General features: G+C 47.3%; 1 protein-coding gene across 1 annotated transcript in view; it reads left to right on the top strand.

The window, feature by feature from the left end:
• LOC149439369 (complement C2-like) overlaps positions 1–20,485 on the top strand; it is a gene marked incomplete at its 5' end in the record, with an annotated part of 72,960 nt that overhangs the window by 3,140 nt on the left and 49,335 nt on the right. The window contains 4 exons of the mRNA XM_089659110.1: positions 8,924–9,097; positions 10,787–10,873; positions 14,615–14,748; positions 20,112–20,253. Of these exons, the coding sequence (XP_089515236.1) occupies positions 8,924–9,097; positions 10,787–10,873; positions 14,615–14,748; positions 20,112–20,253 (537 nt within the window). The remainder of the gene's footprint in view (positions 1–8,923; positions 9,098–10,786; positions 10,874–14,614; positions 14,749–20,111; positions 20,254–20,485) is intronic.

Genomic DNA, 20,485 nt, shown 5'->3' with positions numbered 1-20,485 from the left:
GGGGGTTGAATAATTTTGGCCACAACTGTAGACTCCGTGCGCTGGGGACGCCTATTCAGTGGAGTGCTAGTGGTACCGCCAGGCGGTCCCTTACAGTACCAGAAGGCCATGACTGAGTCTAGAGGAGGGCCCTCGCCGCTTGAGGAGATCTGCAGGCACCTGTCTAACTTGACACAGGCCGTATCGGCCCTGCAGGACAGATGTCAGCAGATTGAGAATCACTTCCAGACCTGCACTATATCCGTTTCTGCCCCACAGGCCGCGGTCCCCGCACCCCCGGCCGTAGCAGCCCCTGTGCCGGTTTCTGGGGCATCCGCCCCACTCCCGGCGGCCGAACCCCGAGTACCCTTACCGGAACGTTTTCACGGGGACCGCACACGCTTCAGGTCATTCCGTGAGTCCTGTCTTCTCTATTTTGAGTTGCAACCACGAACCTTTGTGACTGAATCCGTGAAGGTGGGGTTCGTCATCTCCCTCCTGCAGGGTGAACCCCAAGACTGGGCCCACCGACTGCGGGGAAAAAATGACCCTCACCTCAGTTCGGTTGACAATTTTTTTGACGCAATGGCCATCCTATACGATGACCCACAGCGGGCAGCTTCTGCTGAAGCTACTTTGTACACGCTCCGGCAAGGCCGCCGAGCGGCGGAGGAGTACGCGTCTGAATTTAGGCGCTGGATGGGGGACACACGCTGGAACGAGTTTGCTCTCCTGCATCAGTTCCGTATAGGCCTATCAGAAGGCCTGAAAGATGAGCTCGCCCGGGTGGAGGTGCCTGAGACTTTAGAGGACTTAATTGCACTGACTATTAAGATTGACCGTAGACTGCGGGAACGCAGGTTTGAGAGGTCCGGCCAGGGTCATGGAAATCCCTGGGGGTCATTTCAAGGTCCCAGTCAAGCACCTAGGCCAAACATCCAGAACCGGCCACCTGGAGATATCCCTGAACCTATGCAACTCGGCCTGGCACGGCCTAAACTATCTCCAGAGGAACATCAGCGCAGACGATCCCAGAACCTGTGCCTCTACTGTGGTGAAGCTGGTCACATGGTACGATCCTGCCCGCAGAAACTGAGTAAGTGCACCTCTTCCTCCTTGTCCATTGGCAATGTTAGTCCATCCCAATACTTAGTGGTGCCCCTTTCCTTTCAGCTTCCGGAAAGGACCGTGGAAGTATCGGCCATAGTTGATTCGGGGGCATGCAGCTGCTTCTTGGACATTAATTTTGCTCTCCAGCAGGGTATTCCTCTCCAATTGAAACAGAAGGGGTTCAATATTTATTTGGCCGACGGTTCCCGGATAAAATCAGGGGTAGTGAACCAGGAAACCCCCTCCATCGCCACTGTCATTGCCGGCCAGCACCAGGAACTGCTCCGCCTGGATGCTATAGCTTCACCCCTCTTCCCAGTCATTTTGGGGCTCCCATGGTTACGGGCCCATAACCCCCAAATTGACTGGGAGACCGGAGTAATTTCGTTCCCTTCTCCATACTGTCGGGTATACTGCCGCACTTCGGGCCCGGGGTCCCCCAAATCCTCCTGTGCTCTGAGGGGGAAGCCGAATTAAAACAGGTAATCCCGGCAGCCTACCATGAGTTTCTAGATGTGTTCAGCAAGCGGGGAGCTGATACTCTACCCCCCCACCGCCCTTATGACTGTCCCGTTGACCTGTTACCCAGTTCAGAAATTCCTTTTGGGCGAATCTTCCCCCTTTCAGAGCTCGAATTGGGGGCCCTGAAGGAATATATCGAGGACAGCCTCCAGAAGGGGTTCATCCGCCCCTCCACTTCACCGGCGGGGGCGGGAATTTTCTTTGTTGAAAAAAAGGACAAAACCTTGAGGCCGTGTATCGATTACAGGGAGTTGAACAGGGTCACAATAAAGAACCGTTACCCACTGCCGTTAGTACCAGAGTTATTCCAAAGTTTAAAAACAGCAGTGGTTTTTACAAAGCTGGATTTGAGGGGAGCATACAACTTGGTTCGCATAAGGGAGGGGGACGAGTGGAAGACGGCCTTCCGCACCCGCTTCGGCCATTTTGAATATTTGGTCATGCCGTTCGGGTTGTGTAATGCTCCGGCCACGTTTCAACACTTTGTGAATGATATTTTTAGGGACTTCCTGGATGTCTTTGTTATCGTCTATTTAGACGACATTTTGATTTTCTCCCCTTCCTTGGGGGAACACAGAATACATGTAGCGAGGGTATTGGGGCGATTGCGGCAGCATAGGTTGTACGCCAAGGCAGAGAAATGTTGTTTCGAACAATCCAGCATTACTTTCTTGGGCCTGATTATCTCCACCGCGGGGGTCGCGATGGATCCCCAGAAAGTCGCTGCAATACTGGATTGGCCTGAACCCACGGACAGGAAAGGCGTCCAACGATTTATTGGTTTTGCAAATTTTTACCGAAAGTTCATCAAGAACTTCTCGGGTCTGGTCTCCCCCATTACTCAGCTAACCAAGCTGGGAACCCGGTTCAGATGGACACCAGAAGCTCAGGAAGCTTTTGAAGCCTTGAAGAAGTTGTTCACCTCGGCACCCATTTTGGGTCACCCAGACGCCGCCCTGCCCTACATCCTGGAAGTGGATGCATCGGAGAATGCGGTAGGTTCCATCCTCTCCCAGCGGAAAGGCACCAAGGAATTGCTCCATCCTGTAGCATTCTTCTCACGGAAGCTTACCCCAGCAGAGAAAAATTATGATATCGGTGATCGAGAGCTACTGGCGATCAAAACGGCATTAGAGGAATGGAGGTACCTGCTGGAAGGTGCTGTGCACCCCATCTTAATATTTACTGATCACAAAAACCTAGAATATCTGAGAACCGCCAAGCGTCTACGCCCGCGACAGGCAAGATGGGCACTATTCTTTTCTAGATTCAACTTCCACATTACGTACCGGCCTGGATCAAAGAACACTAAGCCAGATGCGTTATCACGTATGTACGAGGACGCCAAGGAGATCCCAGTACCCGACACCATCCTGTCCTCGGGTAACTTCTTGGCCCTTCAGTCGGACCTTCGTTCCAAGATAATGGAGGCATCCACAACCGTCTCTACCCCAGCCGGAGGGCTCCTCCAGAACAAGGGGGGACTCCTATGGAGGGAAGATCGGATTGTGGTGCCGGAGGAAGCCCGAACCCTGGTCTTGGGCCATTGCCATGACCATCCGATGGCGGGGCACTTTGGCCCAGAAAAGACCCTGGAACTTCTCCGACGCTCCTTCTGGAGGCCGGACATGGCTAAAGATTGTAAGGGCTATTTAAGGTCCTGTATCACCTGCCAAAAGAACAAGCCATCCAGAAACAAAGTTTGGGGTCTGCTGCGACCCTTACCGATTCCTGAACGGCCTTGGCAAAAGATCTCGTTAGACTTTATAGTCGAGCTTCCGCCATCACTAGACCACACGGCAATCCTGGTGGTCGTGGACCGCTTGTCCAAGATGGCCCACTTCATCCCGTTGAAGAAAACCCCCTCGGCAGCCGAGACTGCGCGGGTTTTCATTCGTGAGGTAGTAAGGCTGCATGGGGTCCCCGAAGACATTGTCTCGGACCGAGGGGTCCAGTTCACGTCAAGATTTTGGAGGGCACTGTGCAAAGCCCTGGACATCAAATTGTCCCTTTCCTCTGCATTCCACCCTCAAACTAACGGTCAAACCGAAAGGACCAATCAGACCCTGGAGCAATACTTGAGATGCTACACTTCGTTTACTCAAGATGACTGGATGCCACTTCTCCCCCTAGCAGAATTCGCTTACAACAACGCCCGTCACTCAGCGACGGGACAGTCCCCGTTCTTTGCCAACTATGGTTTTCACCCCGTCTTCCTCCCGGATTTGGTCCCGGAATGCCCAGTACCAGCAACACAAGATGTAGTAACGTTTTTCTCCACGAACAATAAGAAGCTTCAAGAGGCCATCAGTCGGGCCCAGGAAGACTACAGGAAGGCATTCAACAGGAAACGGAGGGGAGATCTGGTGTTGCAGCCTGGGGAGAAGGTTTGGCTAGCGACGTCCAATTTAAAGATGCTTTGTCCGTCGAAGAAATTGGGACCCAAGTTTATAGGCCCCTTCTGCATTAAACGGATGGTCAACGAAGCGGCCTACGAACTCGTCCTTCCTGACACACTCAAAATCCACCCAGTCTTCCATGTGTCCCTGCTGAAGCCAGTAATCCCAGATGCCTTCCCTGACCGAGAATCGAGACCCCCAGAAGCCATAATGGTCGAGGGAGAAGAAGAATTTGAGGTGGAATCAATCCTAAAGTGCCGAAGGAGGGGGGGCCAGGCCCAATTCCTAATCAAATGGAAGGGCTATGGCCCTGAGGACAATTCTTGGGAACCAGCCCAGAATGTCCATGCACCTAGACTTGTCCGGAGGTTCTTTCGCGATCACCCGTGGTGGAGAGATCGGGTGGGCATCCGGAGGTTGCCCGTAGGGGGGGGGGCAATGTCAGGGATCCTCTCGATCCCCGCCGCGATGGTCCCGGCGCAGGCGCAGTGTGCCGCCCTGTGCAGGGACTCAAGCACTAGGTCCGGGCCGGCCGCGGCGTTCGAGTTCGCGCATGCGCAGTAGAAGCCGCGGCCGCCCGCTGGGCACCAATGGCAGCGCAGGGCGGGATACTTAAACGACCCTGAGCTGTCATTCAGTGCCTTCTGGTCTTACCTGTATCCTGTATCTGCGAACCTGTGTATTGTAAGTTGCTGACCCGGATTGTACCTGACCTTGCTGTATTTCTCCTGCCCTGACCCTTGCTTTGCCTGACCTCTCTCCTGAATGCCCCCTATTGGATTTGACCTGCTGTTGCTGACCTGGTGTGTGACCCGACCATTCTATGCCCGCTGCCTTGTACCTTGCCGTCCTCTCTGTTACCGACCCGGCCCGTCTGACCTTGCTCATCCATCCATCCATCCCGTGCAGTGGGGTCTGCTGACCTCCTCATATCAGACTCTTCCCCGTGGGAGCCCTTGGCGCATACCACTACCACTGACAGACGCACCCAGTAGCCACGACCTGGTCTCAGGGGGCTGCAAGTCCATCCCCACCATCAGGGGCCCTGGTGAACAAGCACCCTGGGACTTAGACTCCGTGCGCTGGGGACGCCTATTCAGTGGAGTGCTAGTGGTACCGCCAGGCGGTCCCTTACACCAGTACTTGGTTGCTCCAACACTTAAAGAGATGATTTTGGGTTCATTTTATTTTTTTTTTAAGTCCATGATTTTTAAAATGTATGGTTTATATCTGTTTTTAATATATAAGCTGAAGCTCTGACACAGGATTCCCAAAGCACTGTGGGTTTCTGAAGATAGAGCACATTAGAATATGTTTTTTGTACACTCAGTCTAACTAAAATTTCAAACTGAACTGGATGAAGGGAGGAGATGAGATGGTAGGGAGAAGTCATGGTGCTGACTCATTTACAGTGTTTCAGCTTGAGCTATAGAGTTCTGTAAACAACAGATCAATAGAGAAGTTAAGGAGAGCCTGGAAAATATGGAAAGGATCCAAGGACTTAATTTGATGGATTCATTTGAAAATACCAAATATTTAGTATTTGTCTCAATAAAAATAATACAAATATTTTGTAAATTTGTATTTTTTAGACCTTATCATAATGAAGAAATACATTTTATTTATTTTTTTCCATAAAGTTTATTAAGAAACTCAATGCATACAAATTGTACAAAGATATACAATGTGCCAATGAAAAATACAGTAGAAAACAATTAACAGGTGTCAGACGGTAAGAGATGTTGCCATACACAACCTGAGAACGCGATCTCATGTCACACGTGTTGTTAATAAAGTTCGACTAGAAAAAACAGGCATAAATTCACAGCAAGGAAAAAGGCACACACTAACCATGTGTCAGGAATGGACTCAGCACTGGTGGTGGAACTCACCTGCCGTGTGGGCTGCAGTACCAGGGCTGACCAGCGGGTGCTCTCACCAGCCAGAAGCTCACTCCTGCAGTCAGCCAACACCTGAAGCTGATTGCAGGAAATGTATTTAAGGAATGACCAGGCCTGTGATCTGGGCCTTGGTGTATGTTTCCCATGAGCCCCTGTACCTGGTATCCTGTGTTCCTGCCTCTTTGCTGACCCTGCTTTGATCCTGACCTCTGCTGACCGTCTCCTGTTGAACCCCTGGCTTGCCTGACCATCCTTCTGCCTTATCCTCGGTACCGTGCTGCCCGCTACCTGCTGAACCTGGCTTGTGACCCCAACCATTCTCTGCTTGCTCCTCCTGTACCACGCTGCCCGCACGATACCGACCCGGCCTGTCTGACTACGCTTACTTCACCCGACGATCCATCCATCCCGCACGGATCACCTTTAGTAAGTCTGCCTGCCTCTTCCCATCAGACTCTGTTCCTGCACTCCCCTGCCAGTACTCTCTACCACAGCCGGACGCACTCAGGGGTCGTGACCTGGTTCCAGTCTGCACCAAGTCCATCCCCACAATCAGGGGCCCTGGTGAATAGCAGGCTGGGACTTAGACCCCCCGCCCTGAGGAAATCCGTGCTGTGGGCTGCTAGAGACACTGCCAGGCGGCACCTGACAGTACCTTACGGCCTGCCTGACCATTTCACCTCTCCAGCCTGACTACGCCTGTGTTCCTGAAGCCTGCTACTTCCCTGTGTCAGTCCACACATTTCTGGTCATACCCGGATCCCTAACACCATGACCCTAATTTCGCGTAAGAATTCCACAAGACTGGCAGGGCCGTTTGTTTGCACCCTCATGTATCTTGCAGCATAGAGTAGCAGGATAAGGGAGCAGAGGATAGGAGTAGAGATTCTGGGCAACTTATGAGGGAAAGAGGGTGCAAAGGTATACAGAGCTCGGCACTAGCCAATAAGTAGAGCTGAGATAGCACTGAAAGCTTACCAATGTGTGGAAGGATGTCTTTGTGAAATGAAAGAAGTGTATGTGCTGGTGTAATGCGGGTATGGAATTAGAGCGCCTATGGGCAGGGAAATGAGCAGAAATGTAAGAGGAAAAAAGGAAAGTAAATAGGATAAATATGAGGAAATGAGTGGTATAGGGAACAATGAGAAAGGAGTCAAGGAGGATAAAGAAGGTTAGGGGATGGAGAAACAAAAAGAGGGAGGGGGAGGGGAGAAGATACATTTTATATAGAATTCCTATACAATCCCTTTAGATGCAAGGATTAAATGGACAATGTGGTAAATGTTTACAAAAAAAGGACAGTCTTACACAGAACCCTAATTTTTTGTAGCTTTCTTGAAAGGGCACATCTTTCCCACTGAGTACCAATATAAGGAGGATTCTCACATTAACCACCAATGTAAGGAGCATTCTTCTCACTGACCATCGCACTAATGCAGCCTTTTTCAACCAGGGTGTCTTGAGGTTTCTTCAGGGGTGCCTTGGCAAAATGTCTAAAAATTGCCCAAAACTTGTATACAAGCCAGTGGGTGGAACAAGCTTGCTTTTTAGTTACACAAAGCCACAGGTCTTCATTGTGCACCATTACGACCTTCTAGCCGCCAGTGTCCTGACAACCATTGACATCATCAGTTGATAAGGAGGATGTCAGCTGCCTGCACAGCATCCTGCTTGGAAACTCCCCTGCCCCTCTCCATCAGTGCTGGGGTCACATTAGCTCAGTGATGGAGGAAAAATGAGGGAGAAAAGAAACATTGGAATACTAGTCAGTACCAGTGTGCAAAAGTGTATTTACTTTGGAAGAATAAATTACCTCCATTGTTGGGTGTCCTACATGTGTGGATGTTGCTGCGTTATATAAAACTATTTGAATAGTTTTTCACATTGGGGTGCCTCAAGACTGTCCATAATATTAAAGGGTGCCTTGACTGAAAAAAGGTTGAGAAACACTGCACTAATGTACTGTGAACTGTAAAGTAATTATCGGGGGTTCCCTGAGATCAGAAAGTTATTTCCCGGGTTCCTCCATATTAAAATGTTATAGAACGGCTGCTCTGGAGACAAGACTTAAGCCTATCATGGCAATGTAATATACCAATACAGTAGCAGAACCAGCCTGTCACGTACCTGGGTAGTGAGCCTGATGTGAAGAGGCAGACCTCTCGTACGACCCTGGCTTGGGGACCGCTGAGAGTGGAACAGCAGTCGCAGGAGCTCGGTGGGGTAAGAGGGCCTGTGATCTGTCCGATGAGAGTTGTTGGACTGATGTGTAGCAGACCAGAGCAGGGTGCAGAGGGATACGTGCAGGATGGATGGATGCGGGTGCACCGTGTAGAAAGCTGCAGAGTCAGACAAGCCGGTTCGGTATTGGACGAGACAGATCAGGCATGAACAGCAGGCAGAAAAGTAGTTGGGTCACAGGCCAGGTTCAGCAGCAGGAGGTCAGTCAATCAGGAGCAGGCAGAAGAGTAGTCCAAGAACAGACCAGGGGTCAGGGCAGGAGGCAATCAATCAGTAGTCAGGAACAGGCTGGATTCAGCAACAGGGAACAATCACAGAAGTCAGGAACACAAGCAGGGGAAAAGACCATACGGCAACTAGGTAACTGCAGCAGCCAGTTTAAATAGCCCACTTGGCGCCAGCATAAGTGACAGTTGCGCACTCACGTGTGTGAGTGCGCATGCGTTGGCGTGAACGCGGCCGCATGCGCCTCTGTCCAGGCGCCCGCACATCTGTTCGTCTTGTCAGCACCCTGCGAATGCGTATATTCGTGCGCCACGGCGCTCTTCTTGTACTACTGGAAGGCGTTTCCTGACACAAGTCTTGTATGGAAAGCTTTTCACACGAATATACTTTTGTTTGGGTCACTGATCGAGGTTGAGTGGTGACTAGCAGGATCTGTGTAGTGGTGCTGGTATTTGCTGGTGTAGGGCAGGATGCAAGGACGAATGAAGTAATTTGCCAACACCATAACATTTTTTTTTTTTTTTTTTTCTGTTTTTTACCCAACAGCTGGCCATTGTGCTGACCCCGGAGTGCCTCCTGGAGCAGTGAAAACGGGGCTTCGGTACGACATTGACGAAAGTGTCTCATACAAGTGTGCTAACAGCCTTGACCTGGTGGGCTCAGCTAAACGGACCTGTCTAGAGAGCAGACGCTGGAGCGGAACTGAGGTCAGCTGTCAGTGTGAGTACCAGGCCCTAAACTATCAACTGCTTATTCCACCCATGCTGTTCAGAGCCCTTTGCTATCCCAGCTTTCTGGGGATTTTTATGCACGTTTTACTCCAGTAAGAAAAAAAACATTTAAACGCAACTTAGTCTAGACTAAAATTTGTCCCTTTTAGACCTAATCTAGGAATAATAACTCCATAGATTTCATTTACAAAAGACTCGTGCCCGATGAAACAATGGTGGAAAAGTTTCCCACAGCCCAAAATGTTAATTTGCTCTTTTAACAAAAACAATTGGGTAGTATCCATACATGATACGTTTTTTTTTTTGCGCTACAATTTCAGTTTTCAGGACAAGTCTTCAGGTGTGTTCTCTTGAAAGTTGAAATGTTAATGCAAATTTTAAAAAAACGTCATGGACAGTGCTTAGTTTTTTTCTGTTGCAATGCATCTACAATCGCCTCAATTATCTCATCTTATGAAGGATTAAAGCGGAGTTCCACTCACACTGCCAAAAAATAAAAATCAGCAGCTACAAAAACTGTAGCTGCTGACTTTTAAAAAACAGCCACTTACCTGTCCCGTGGTCCCGTGGTGTGTCCCCCGCAGCCCGTTTCACCGGCCGTCCTGTATTCTAGGAGGCCGGCATCTTCAGTGCGGGCACCCGGCTGTGACAGCTTGCGGCTTCACAATCGGGTGCCCACTGTGCATGCGCGAGTAGCGCTGCGCTTCATGAATGGTCCTGTAGTCTTCTGGGACCTGTCACATGTCCCAAAAGACTACAGGGAGGGAGGACACCTTCCGCTTCTGGTCGCCTAGGTGATCGGACTGGAAGTTGGAGCGGGTACCTGTCAAATTTGGGTACCTGCTCCCCCCCACCCCCCAAAGGTACCAATCCTTAATGGGGAGCAGGGGAGCAGTCCTTAAAACAGAACTTCCCCTTTTGGGTGAAGCTCCGCTTTAAAGCAGCTATTCTCAACCAGGGTTCCATAGAGGTTGCTAGGGGTCCCTTGAGCTGTGGCTGATTGATCTGCCATTTGATATTACCTGCAAAGTTTCCGGACCAATGTCACTTGGTAAAGCCTGACACTGATGATCTTTTTAACTGTCTGTAAGAGTTGCGTTCTTCCTACTAACCACCAATGGAAAGAGCATGTTTCTAATTTACCCCAATTAATTTTTTTTCAGTAAGTGTTCCCTGGGACCTAAAAAATAGGGGTTCCTGTGGGGTAAAACAATAGAGAAATGTTGCTTTATAGGATACGTCCACTTTAAAGTTAATCTGTAGCCAGGCTATGGACATTCAATTTTAATACAGGCCTTCACTACTACTGTACGTAGCTGCAGGCACTGGGGAGAAGTTCATCACCACAGCAGTTTACAGCAGAAGCACTAGAGTTGTTCAAGTCATTTTCTTGGCAGCTCCACTCACACTTCCCCTTTCCAGCAGTGGCTCAGGGGAAAGAAAGCAGAGACATGGTAGCTTTAAAGCTGTTTGGCAATATTTCTTGCCACACAGTTATCATCTGGGGCCCCCAAATGAGACCTCCCTGCTGCTAAGCAGTGAAGAGGGAGGGGGTTCTGGAAGTTTTCCACTTTCTCTTTGAACTCGGAAAAACCCCTTTTAAGACCTTCTATATTCACATGGACTCATACTTCCTTGTCTTTTGTCTCTGATTCTACTTTTCCTTTTTTCCCCACAGACCCATATGCCTTTGATCTCCCTGAAGATGTTGGACAACAGTTTGCTGGGTCTCTTTCTGGGGTCTTGAACACCTTTAAAAAGAAAAGTAAGATATCATGTTAGATATCAGTGAACACCAATGAACAAACTTGGTCGCTACTTCCAAGACATCTGTCTCAAAGCAGCTCAAAAGAAGGGCAAAATAAGTTCGACGTAGTAAAAAAAATGTTATACAGATCTCAAATTCATAACAAATGCACCTGAAAAAATGCTGCATATTCCCATCTACAAAAGTCCTAAAAGGTGCAGACTGGTCCCTGCCGATGCTGGTCACGTGACCAAATACCAAAGTGTTGGTTATGTGATCTGTGCCGAAGGAGAGGATCAGAGTATAGGCAGAGCCACTGACCAGCTGACTATTGCAGTGTCACTTATCCAAGCTTTGATGGCCAAGAGCATAGCAGCATATGGTCACATGAATGATACCAGCAAGGAGAGACATTCCCTTTTTGCACACTGTATATTCTTCGCTTACAGGGGTGGACTGACCATTTGGAAACTCGGCCACTGCCCGAGGGCCCGGGGTCAGTAGGGGGCCCCATGAGATGCCCCTGGTACCTTTTTCATAGGCTTTTTTGAGTTTGGGCAAGGACACAGGGGCCCCATGATCCCCTATTGCCCAGGGGCCCCATGAGTTGTCAGTCCGCCCCTGATCGCTTACTTAAACATTGTTCAAATGTACACTCACTGGCCACTTTATTAGGTACACCTGTTGAATTTAAATCATAAGATGCAGCGCTATAGAACCGGAATGTTAAATAAAGGCGAATAAATGAATCAAATAAATAAATAAATAAATAGATGACTGAATAGATGAAACAGTTCATAGAATAAGGTGACTTTAAGTGCTCTCCTCTATTTCATATCCTCCTGATGCTCAGGCGCTGTGCGAAATAGTGCTGAAGAAATGCACACTTTCTGTGTATCACTTTTCCGTGATACACAGCAGTGTGTATAAAAATGTGTGGACTGACCGTCCAATGGTAAAGATGGCCGCCGGAGCTCCACGATGCTCCGGCGGCGTGACGTCACGGCGTTCCTGGCTCCTCCTACGCGTTTCGTGCACACGCACGTCGTCTGGGGGGATTTGCCATCTTTACCATTGGACGGTCAGTCCACACATTTTTATACACACTGCTGTGTATCACGGATACTTGATGTGTTAATAAATCCTTTTTTAATTACCTACTACACTATGGATACGTCTTTGTCTTGACTCCCTTGGGGAGTATCCATTTGCAGCTACTCATCTCTCTGCTGGGTAAGGAACGCATGTAAGCTTTAAGGAGAAGTCCATAGGCCACCTACCAAGGGATTGCACAGGAATATCCAGGAGCTCTGGAGGGAGGCTATCATACTACCTTATCCTGACCAGCTGATGACTCTAAGGGGAATTTATATTGACAAACGCTCATTTTCCTGTGCGTTCTGGTGAGTGTGCATTTCTTCAGCACTATTTCGCACAGCGCCTGAGCATCAGGAGGATATGAAATAGAGGAGAGCACTTAAAGTCACCTTATTCTATGAACTGTTTCATCTATTCAGTCATCTATTTATTTATTTATTTATTTGATTCATTTATTCGCCTTTATTTAACATTCCGGTTCTATAGCGCTGCATCTTATGATTTATATTGTTTTTAGGGTGTATGGTTACCTGGTGTTCAGCTGCTATTTGACATTTACAGGTGCGCTCGTACACAATTTTCCTAACACCTGTTGAATTGCTTGGTAACACAAATTGCCAATCACATGGCAGCAACTCAATGCAGTTAGGCATCTAGACGTGGTAAGGATGACTTTTTGATGTTCAAATTAAGCATCAGAATGGGGAAGAAAGGGGATTTAAGTGACTTTGATCGTGGCATGGTTGTTGGTACCAGACAGGCTGGTCAGAGTATTTCAAAAACTGCTGATCTACTTGGATTTTCACATACAACCATCTCTACCGTTTACAGAGAATGGTCAGAAAAAGAAAACATATCCAGAGAGTGGCAGTTGTGTGAACGAAAATGCTTTCCTGAGGTCAGAGGAGAATGGGCAGACTGGTTGCTGTGACATTCAGATGGTAGGGTCAGAATTTCTCATAAACAACATGAGAGCATGGATCCATCCTGGCTTGTATCAACGGTTCAGGCTGATGGTGGTGGTGTAATGGTGTGGGGGATATTTTCTTGGCACTAGCAAGGTGTACCTAATAAAGTGGCCGGTGAGTGTATAAAAACACAAATTAATGCTGTTATAAATAAACCAGAACTTCAGACAAAAATATTTATAAAAAATGATAGTAAGATCAAAAGTTGTCTCATGCAGTACTACTCTTCCCCCACTAGATGCCCTTAGTCTTTTGACAGCCATCAACATTCAACCAACTTCCTCTGGGCTCAGGCTGTCAGGGACCCACCCCCAACTTGTGACTGGACAGTGAAGGAGAAGCAGCACAGTGATGAGCTCATCTCTCTGTAACTGTGATTTCTCCTTCCATCAGCATGCACCTTGTCTCACATGAACTGATTGACCTCTTGTGCTGCTTCTTACACACCAAGCTGTGCAGTGACTGAAAGGGGCTAATACCAAGTCAGATTCAGGTACTTACACTGCTTACATTAAAAAAATAAGTTTCATTATGTATAAATGACCACAGAGCTGCTTTAATTTGTGTTTTTGTCTGCCTAGATTTCAGCTTTCTGTGCCAGTGGTTCCCCATACATGCCATGTTTTCAGGATTGCCTTCACCCTCTACAAGTGTTTTAAAATCAATGTTATTTATGACAGCTATTTTACCTACAGGAAATTCCCAAAACATGGCCTGTTGGGGGTACTTGGGGACAGAGGTTGGAAAATTCTGCTCTATGCAGTGGAACGGAGAGAGCCTGACACCGACCAACAACACCCCTGCCCCATCCTTCCCACCAGAGAGAGCCTTCCACTAACACTCAAACCCCCCCTTCCCCAGCAACAGAAAGACAGCTTCACAGCTCTGGACATCCCCGGGAATGACAATCGGGCTCTGCATACACCATCAAGCAGCCCGCAGCCTCTCTCGCATCACACCTGGTCCCCATGCCGCATACATCCCTTCTTCCAGGGGGCATTGCTGCCCCCCTAAAAAATGCCGCCCTAGGCAAATGCCTTATTTGCCTTGTGGTACATATGCCCCTGTATGTGCTGACAATGGGCACACTGACAGGAGGAGAGAGCAGTGTGCATCTGTGTTCTGCTTCTGCTCCTCCTTCACTGTTCAGGCAGAGACTAGGGGCAGGGAAGTAACCAAGCTGTGTTGCAATAGAGAAACCTTAGGTCACGATCCTGGCTCTGCTGTGTGGACGGCTGGTTAAATCTCAGGACTGGATGGACAGAAATACAAATTCCTTAAAGGTAAATGGTTGAAATATACTGTCTATATTTTAGCTATATATGTAGTTGTTTTCCTGGAGTTCAGCTTTAAATTTAGAGGACAGGTTAACATTTGAAGCTAAATCTACCTGAAACTGATACGTTTAATATCTGGATTTCTCGATTCCTGTCTTTGTCACCTCCTACAAAGTCACCATCTTGCAGTTGTATTCCCCAAATATTGTTTTATTCTGCATTACAGAGAGTGCACTGGAAGAGCTGTACACCGTCATTGAACTTCTACAGCAGGTTGGGAAGAATTGTGAAACCTGGTGGGGATACCTCATCACTGGTGGCCTGGAAATATAACAAAAACCAACGTGTCATTCAGCTTCAGTTGAGGATCTGCACATGGCTCTTATATGGCATTTAAGGTTTCATCTCTCTTACAGCTTCTGGTGGGCGCTCAGTAAAAGTAACGAAGGATGGCATTCTGAATGTGTATCTCCTGTTGGATGCCTCGCAAAGCATTGGTGAAGACAACTTCAAGATCTCCAAGAAGTGCGCAGAGGAACTTGTCAATGGGGTTTGTGTCATCACCACTTTATGTCTGAGTAATTCTAGCCAACTACATATTCCTTGTAAGAAAGCACAACACATTAATCCCCGGTTCACATCTATGCGGGTGGTGCTGCTGAGGATCCGCACAAAAATCCGTGCAGCCGCACCACCCGCACAGAGAAATGCGGACCCGCAGGCGGGTGCCATTAGTTTTAATGGCACGTTGCCCGCACTGGAAAACGCAACCGTACTGGGAACCGAGGTTCCCATGCGGGCTGTGTTTTCGGAAGAAGTGCAGGGAGTTCTTTCCCTGCGTGTCAAATGCACGGGAGTCCATTCAAATGAATGGGCTCTCATGCCCGTGCAAAACGCAGCCCACACGGCCGCAGAGATGTGAATTGGGGGTTAAGCTGAACTCCGGGATAAGCAAATATTGCCTGAATATAAGAGTCGTGTGTATTCTAACTTGAATCTTGGTGTACTTTGTGTATTTCTTCCAGATTTAGATGGAAAGCTCCATGAGCAGGGCCCTCCTATTCCTTCTGTATTGAACGGTATAATAATCCAACTGTCCTCCTTTATATTGTAAAGTGCTCCACAAACTGCTGGTGCTATAGAAATCCTGTATAATAATAATAATCTGTGCAGTGATCCAGTGTAAAAACTTTGCTCTAATAAAGACTGGCCACTACTGCTTTTCTCCTTGTGCAGGGTGACTGGTCTTGTCTCCGCCCCTCCTGCAGGCAACCTGTAGTAGGTGGAGCTACTGGGCCCCTCCCACAGCTCTGATCTCTGCACAGCCTATATACAGCACACAGTGATGGAAAAAAAAACCTCTTACATAAAATCAATGTCCAGGTCAGGGGCGGACTGACCATTTGGAAACTTGGGCACTGCCCGAGGGCCCGGGTCAGTAGGGGGCCCCATGAGATGCCCCTGGTACCTTTTTCATAGGCTTTTTTGAGTTTGGGCAAGGACACATGGGCCCCATGATCCCCTATTGCCCGGGGGCCCCATGAGTTGTCTGTCCGCTCCTGGTCCAGGCACGTAGTGATATCAGTCCATGCTGTTTGCTGTCTGACTTGGCTTTTACATGCCAGAGCTATCAGCCTACTACATTGATTTTTTTTTGTAAGAAATTTTTTTTTATGATCATTCCACTTTTGCCTTTATGCGGATGTGATTATTACTTTTAAATAAAGAGAGAGATTTTTAAACATACTACACCTTGGAGGAATGTTTATTATTTTTATCCATTGTTGACATCGGCTACTGACTGCGGTGGTGTCCTCAATGGAAATGGCGTGCTGAGAGTATTATGGCCATTTATAACTTGATGGTCCACCTGATCTGGTAAGAGGCGCCTGTAATTGAGCAAGGCCCCTTTCACACGGGCGTTCCGTATGTTCGTTTTTCATCTGTCCATTTATGGAAGAGAAACAGACACCCATGTATTTCTATGGACTAGCGGATGTAAATGGGTGATCATCCATTAACATCCATTTTTTGAACGTAAGAAAACCCTATTTTTCTTCCATTAACCACTTCCCGTCCGGCCCATGTATATAAACGGCCGGACGGTGGCAGTGCAGGGTCAGGTGGCCGTTTATAAACGGCCTCCCCACACCCTGCTTGTGCGCACTCCCTGGGAGCGCACAGCACTGTGATCCGGTGCCCACTGTGTCCTCCGGACACAATGGAACACCGATCGTCAGACGGGACCTCTGTCCGATCATGGCCAATCAGTGATCACATGCAGAGTAGTAAGCAAGATGTCACTTCTGACATCATTGCTTACTACGTGTGAAATCTGTGAATGATCACAGAGGTCACATGGTACAAGGCTATTCACAACAGGCTTGTACCATGTGACAAGCTGTGACCAATCACAGCTCACACAGTAGTTCTCAATGGCTGCAAGAATGCAGCTAGACAGAAGGAGAAATGATTGCTTTTACAGCCTTTATGGATGTAAAGGCAATCGGTGTAAAAAAAAAAAATCAGTGTAAATAAAATCAGTGTAAAAAAAAAAAAGCAGTGACACTGTACTGCTAGGGTGACAGTATGTAAAAAACCCCCCCCCATAAATAATAATATAAAAAAAAAAGTTTAAAAATTATAATTTTTGGTTATTAACTAATTTGGGTTATTTTTTTTTTTCACTAAAAAGATAGCGGAATAAATTTTGGCCAAGATTTATGATGAAATACTATTTATTTGCAAAATTTTATAAGAAAAACACTTTTTTTCAAAATTTTTGGACTTTTTCATTTACATAGCAAAAAAAATAAAAATCCCAGCGGTGAATAAATACAACCAAAATAAAGCTTTATCTGTCTCAAAAAAATGCTAAAAAAATCAAACTGTGTTGCATGATCACGCAATTGTCATTCAAAGTGTGATAGCACTGAAAGCTGAAAATTGGCCTGGACAGGAAGGGGGGTAAAAGTGTCCGGACTGGAAGTGGTTAAAAAAACCCCAAAAAAACGGAATGGACAGAAAACGAAGAAAAGCGGATGCAAACTGATTTGTTTTTCTTGGAAAAAACATGACCGAACTGATGAAAAAAAAACGGAAAGGGGCCTTACGAGGCGGCGGAATTCTTCTTATTGGCGCACTATATTGCACTAAGTTTTAAATGTTAACCTTTCAGTCACACCTTGTGGATTGATTCTTTCCTAGATGGAGGAGTTCTAAGGAAGGACATTGTTAACCTTTGGTTTCTTCTGGAAACTTTTTTGTGTTTGGCACATTTATATAAACATTTTATTTAATGTTCTAATTGAGAATTCATTTATTTTCACATTATTTATTCACATGAATGTATTTTGGATTTATATCACTTATTACTTAGCACTGCTTTTTGTTTCATATGGTTTAATTGGCTGATATCACAGTTCACAGCGGCTGCTTATGTATATGTACTGGTGTACATGGATTTAAAACTTTTTTATTATTTTGGATCGAACGTTAGCAATATCCAGGTATTCGATTACCTCTAATGAGATGTTCATATCGGGAAGCATCATATAGGGAAGTTTGCAATTCGGGTATGTCAGGGATAAGTATAATGTAGAAATACAGCCTTTTGTCAGATCTCTGGATTGGCAGGATAATTCAAAACATGTAAGTGTCAGGGGTTCCGAAAGCAAGTGTTAGTAAACCCAGGACCCTGCATTCACTATATCTGGTCTCCCAGGACCCTGCATTCACTATATCTGGTCTCCCAGGACCCTGCATTCACTATATCTGGTCTCCCAGGACCCTGCATTCGCTATATCTGGTCTCCCAGGACCCTGCATTCACTAGATCTGTCTCCCAGGACCCTGCATTCACTATATCTGGTCTCCCAGGACCCTGCATTCACTAAATCTGTCTCCCAGGACCCTGCATTCACTATATCTGGTCTCCCAGGACCCTGCATTCACTATATCTGATCTCCTCGGACCCTGCATTCACTATATCTGGTCTCCCAGGACCCTGCATTCACTATATCTGGACTCCCCAAACTCTACATTCACTATATCTGGTCTCCCAGGACCCTGCATTCACTATATCTGGTCTCCCAGGACCCTGCATTCACTATATCTGGTCTCCCAGGACCCTGCATTCACTATATCTGTCTCCCAGGACCCTGCATTCACTATATCTGGTCTCCCAGGACCCTGCATTCACTATATCTGGTCTCCCAGGACCCTGCATTCACTATATCTGTCTCCCACGACCCTGCATTCACTATATCTGGACTCCCCAAACTCTACATTCACTATATCTGGTCTCCCCGGACCCTACATTCACTATATCTGGTCTCCCCACACCTTGCATTCACTATATTTGGTCTTCCAGGATCGTACATTCAATATATCTGGTCTCCCCGGACCCTGCATTCACTATATCTGGCCTCCCTGGACCCTGCATTCACTATATCTGGTCTCCCAGGACCCTGCATTCACTATATCTGGTCTCCCAGGACCCTGCATTCACTATATTTGGTTTCCCAGGACCCTGCATTCACTATATCTGGTCTCCCAGCTCCCAACATTTACTATATCCGGTCTCCCAGGACCCTGCATTCACTATATCTGGTCTCTCAGGACCCTACATTCACTATATACGGTTTCCCAGGACCCTTCATTCACTATATCTGGTCCCCCCGGACCCTGCATTCACTATATCTGGTCTCTCAGGACACTACATTCACTATATCTGGTTTCCCAGGACCCCGCATTCACTATATCCGGTCTCCTCGGACTCTGCATTCACTATATCCGCTCTGCCCGGACCCTGCATTCACTATATCTGGTCTCCCACAGTACTCAGGACATGGAAATGCAATTATTTTAGTAAATATAAACTGCTAAATACCTTTAATCATCAGCAGTTAGAGCCGGCTTGTGACTTCTATCAGTGTCCAGTAGAGCACTGGTTAAAGCTTGTAGGAGTTTTCTTTCTGCTCTAGGAGGATGCAAAGCCCCTGACCTCTGTCTGGACAGTGCTGATTGGCCCTGTGCTGATCACATGCACTCTCCCAAGAAATAAAAATACTCTCTAGCAATACACACCAAACTGAGCATCTGCAGAGTGTCTCCACACAAAATGTCTTATTAGAAGATAAAAGGGGGACACTGGAAGAAGGGGAGGATCAGAGAAGTCAGGATCAAACAGCATTTTTATACAATGCAGAGGATTAACCCCTTAGGTACCACAGTGAGTATAACAAGCATGCTTTACTGCATATACAGACTGATTTTACCGGTGTGGGTTTAGTAACACTTTAAGTTTAGCCTGAACAAAAGACGTCATTTGATTACAGCGGAAAGTTTGAGTTAGATGCATGTGTCATTCCTCAGGATAATATTGTAAAATGTGTGGTTTATCACCATCTAAGAAGTCCCCAGTTTGTAAAAGGCCTTTATTAATCCACCATTGGAACCATGGGCGGACTGACAACTCATGGGGCCCCCGGGCAATAGGGGATCTTGGGGCCCCTGTGTCCTTGCCCAAACTCAAAAAAGCCTATGAAAAAGGTACCAGGGGCATCTCATGGGGCCCCCTACTGACCCCGGGCCCTTGGGCAGTGCCCGAGTTTCCAAATGGTCAGTCCGCCCCTGATTGGACCTGACTAGGTACTAGACCTGGTGTAAATTCTGGATGGTAAAAGATGGGGGCTAAGGGGGTGTGAGGCGAGGAAAGGGGTGTTCGAGCTTTTTGCCTGTGCCAGACCACTAAAGGGCTGGTTGTAGTTAGTCGCAGTCATCTTGACTTTATTTCTGTGACATTGAAGGTTTTTCCCTGAGGGTTGGGTATTGTTGGAGGAACCAGCATGAGCATGCGCCTTCTCCATTAACAACATGACCGTTCCTGATGCCTTTTCTTTTTCACTTCCAGCTTGGGGCGTTTGACATGAAGGTTCAGTTTGGAATTCTCTCCTATGCCACTGCGCCCATTGTTACAATTACCACTCATGACAAGGACTCCAATGATATAGAATATGTGTTGGAGCTGATTCAGGAGAACCTCATCTACAGCAGTGAGTTCTGCATCTTCATCACTTTATTGTGCATTCCAACAGTCCTGACTATTTGGGGCTTTGCTGTGCCAGGGGCACCACCCTGGCAATGTATTCATCAGGAAAAATACAACTTTATTGTTGCTGTGAAGGTCTTTTGCTGCTGCTGGGGGCTCTATTGTTGCTGGGGAGGTCCATTATTATTATTATTATTATACAGTATTTATAAAGCGCCAACAGTTCGCTCAGCGCT

This window comes from Staurois parvus, unplaced genomic scaffold (genome assembly GCF_062004578.1).
Source record: "Staurois parvus isolate SC_StPar_1 unplaced genomic scaffold, SC_StPar_1.0 ptg001133l, whole genome shotgun sequence".
Classification (NCBI taxonomy): domain Eukaryota; kingdom Metazoa; phylum Chordata; class Amphibia; order Anura; family Ranidae; genus Staurois; species Staurois parvus.
Note: the sequence above shows the minus strand (reverse complement) of the source record. Positions and strands in the feature narration are given on the sequence as shown.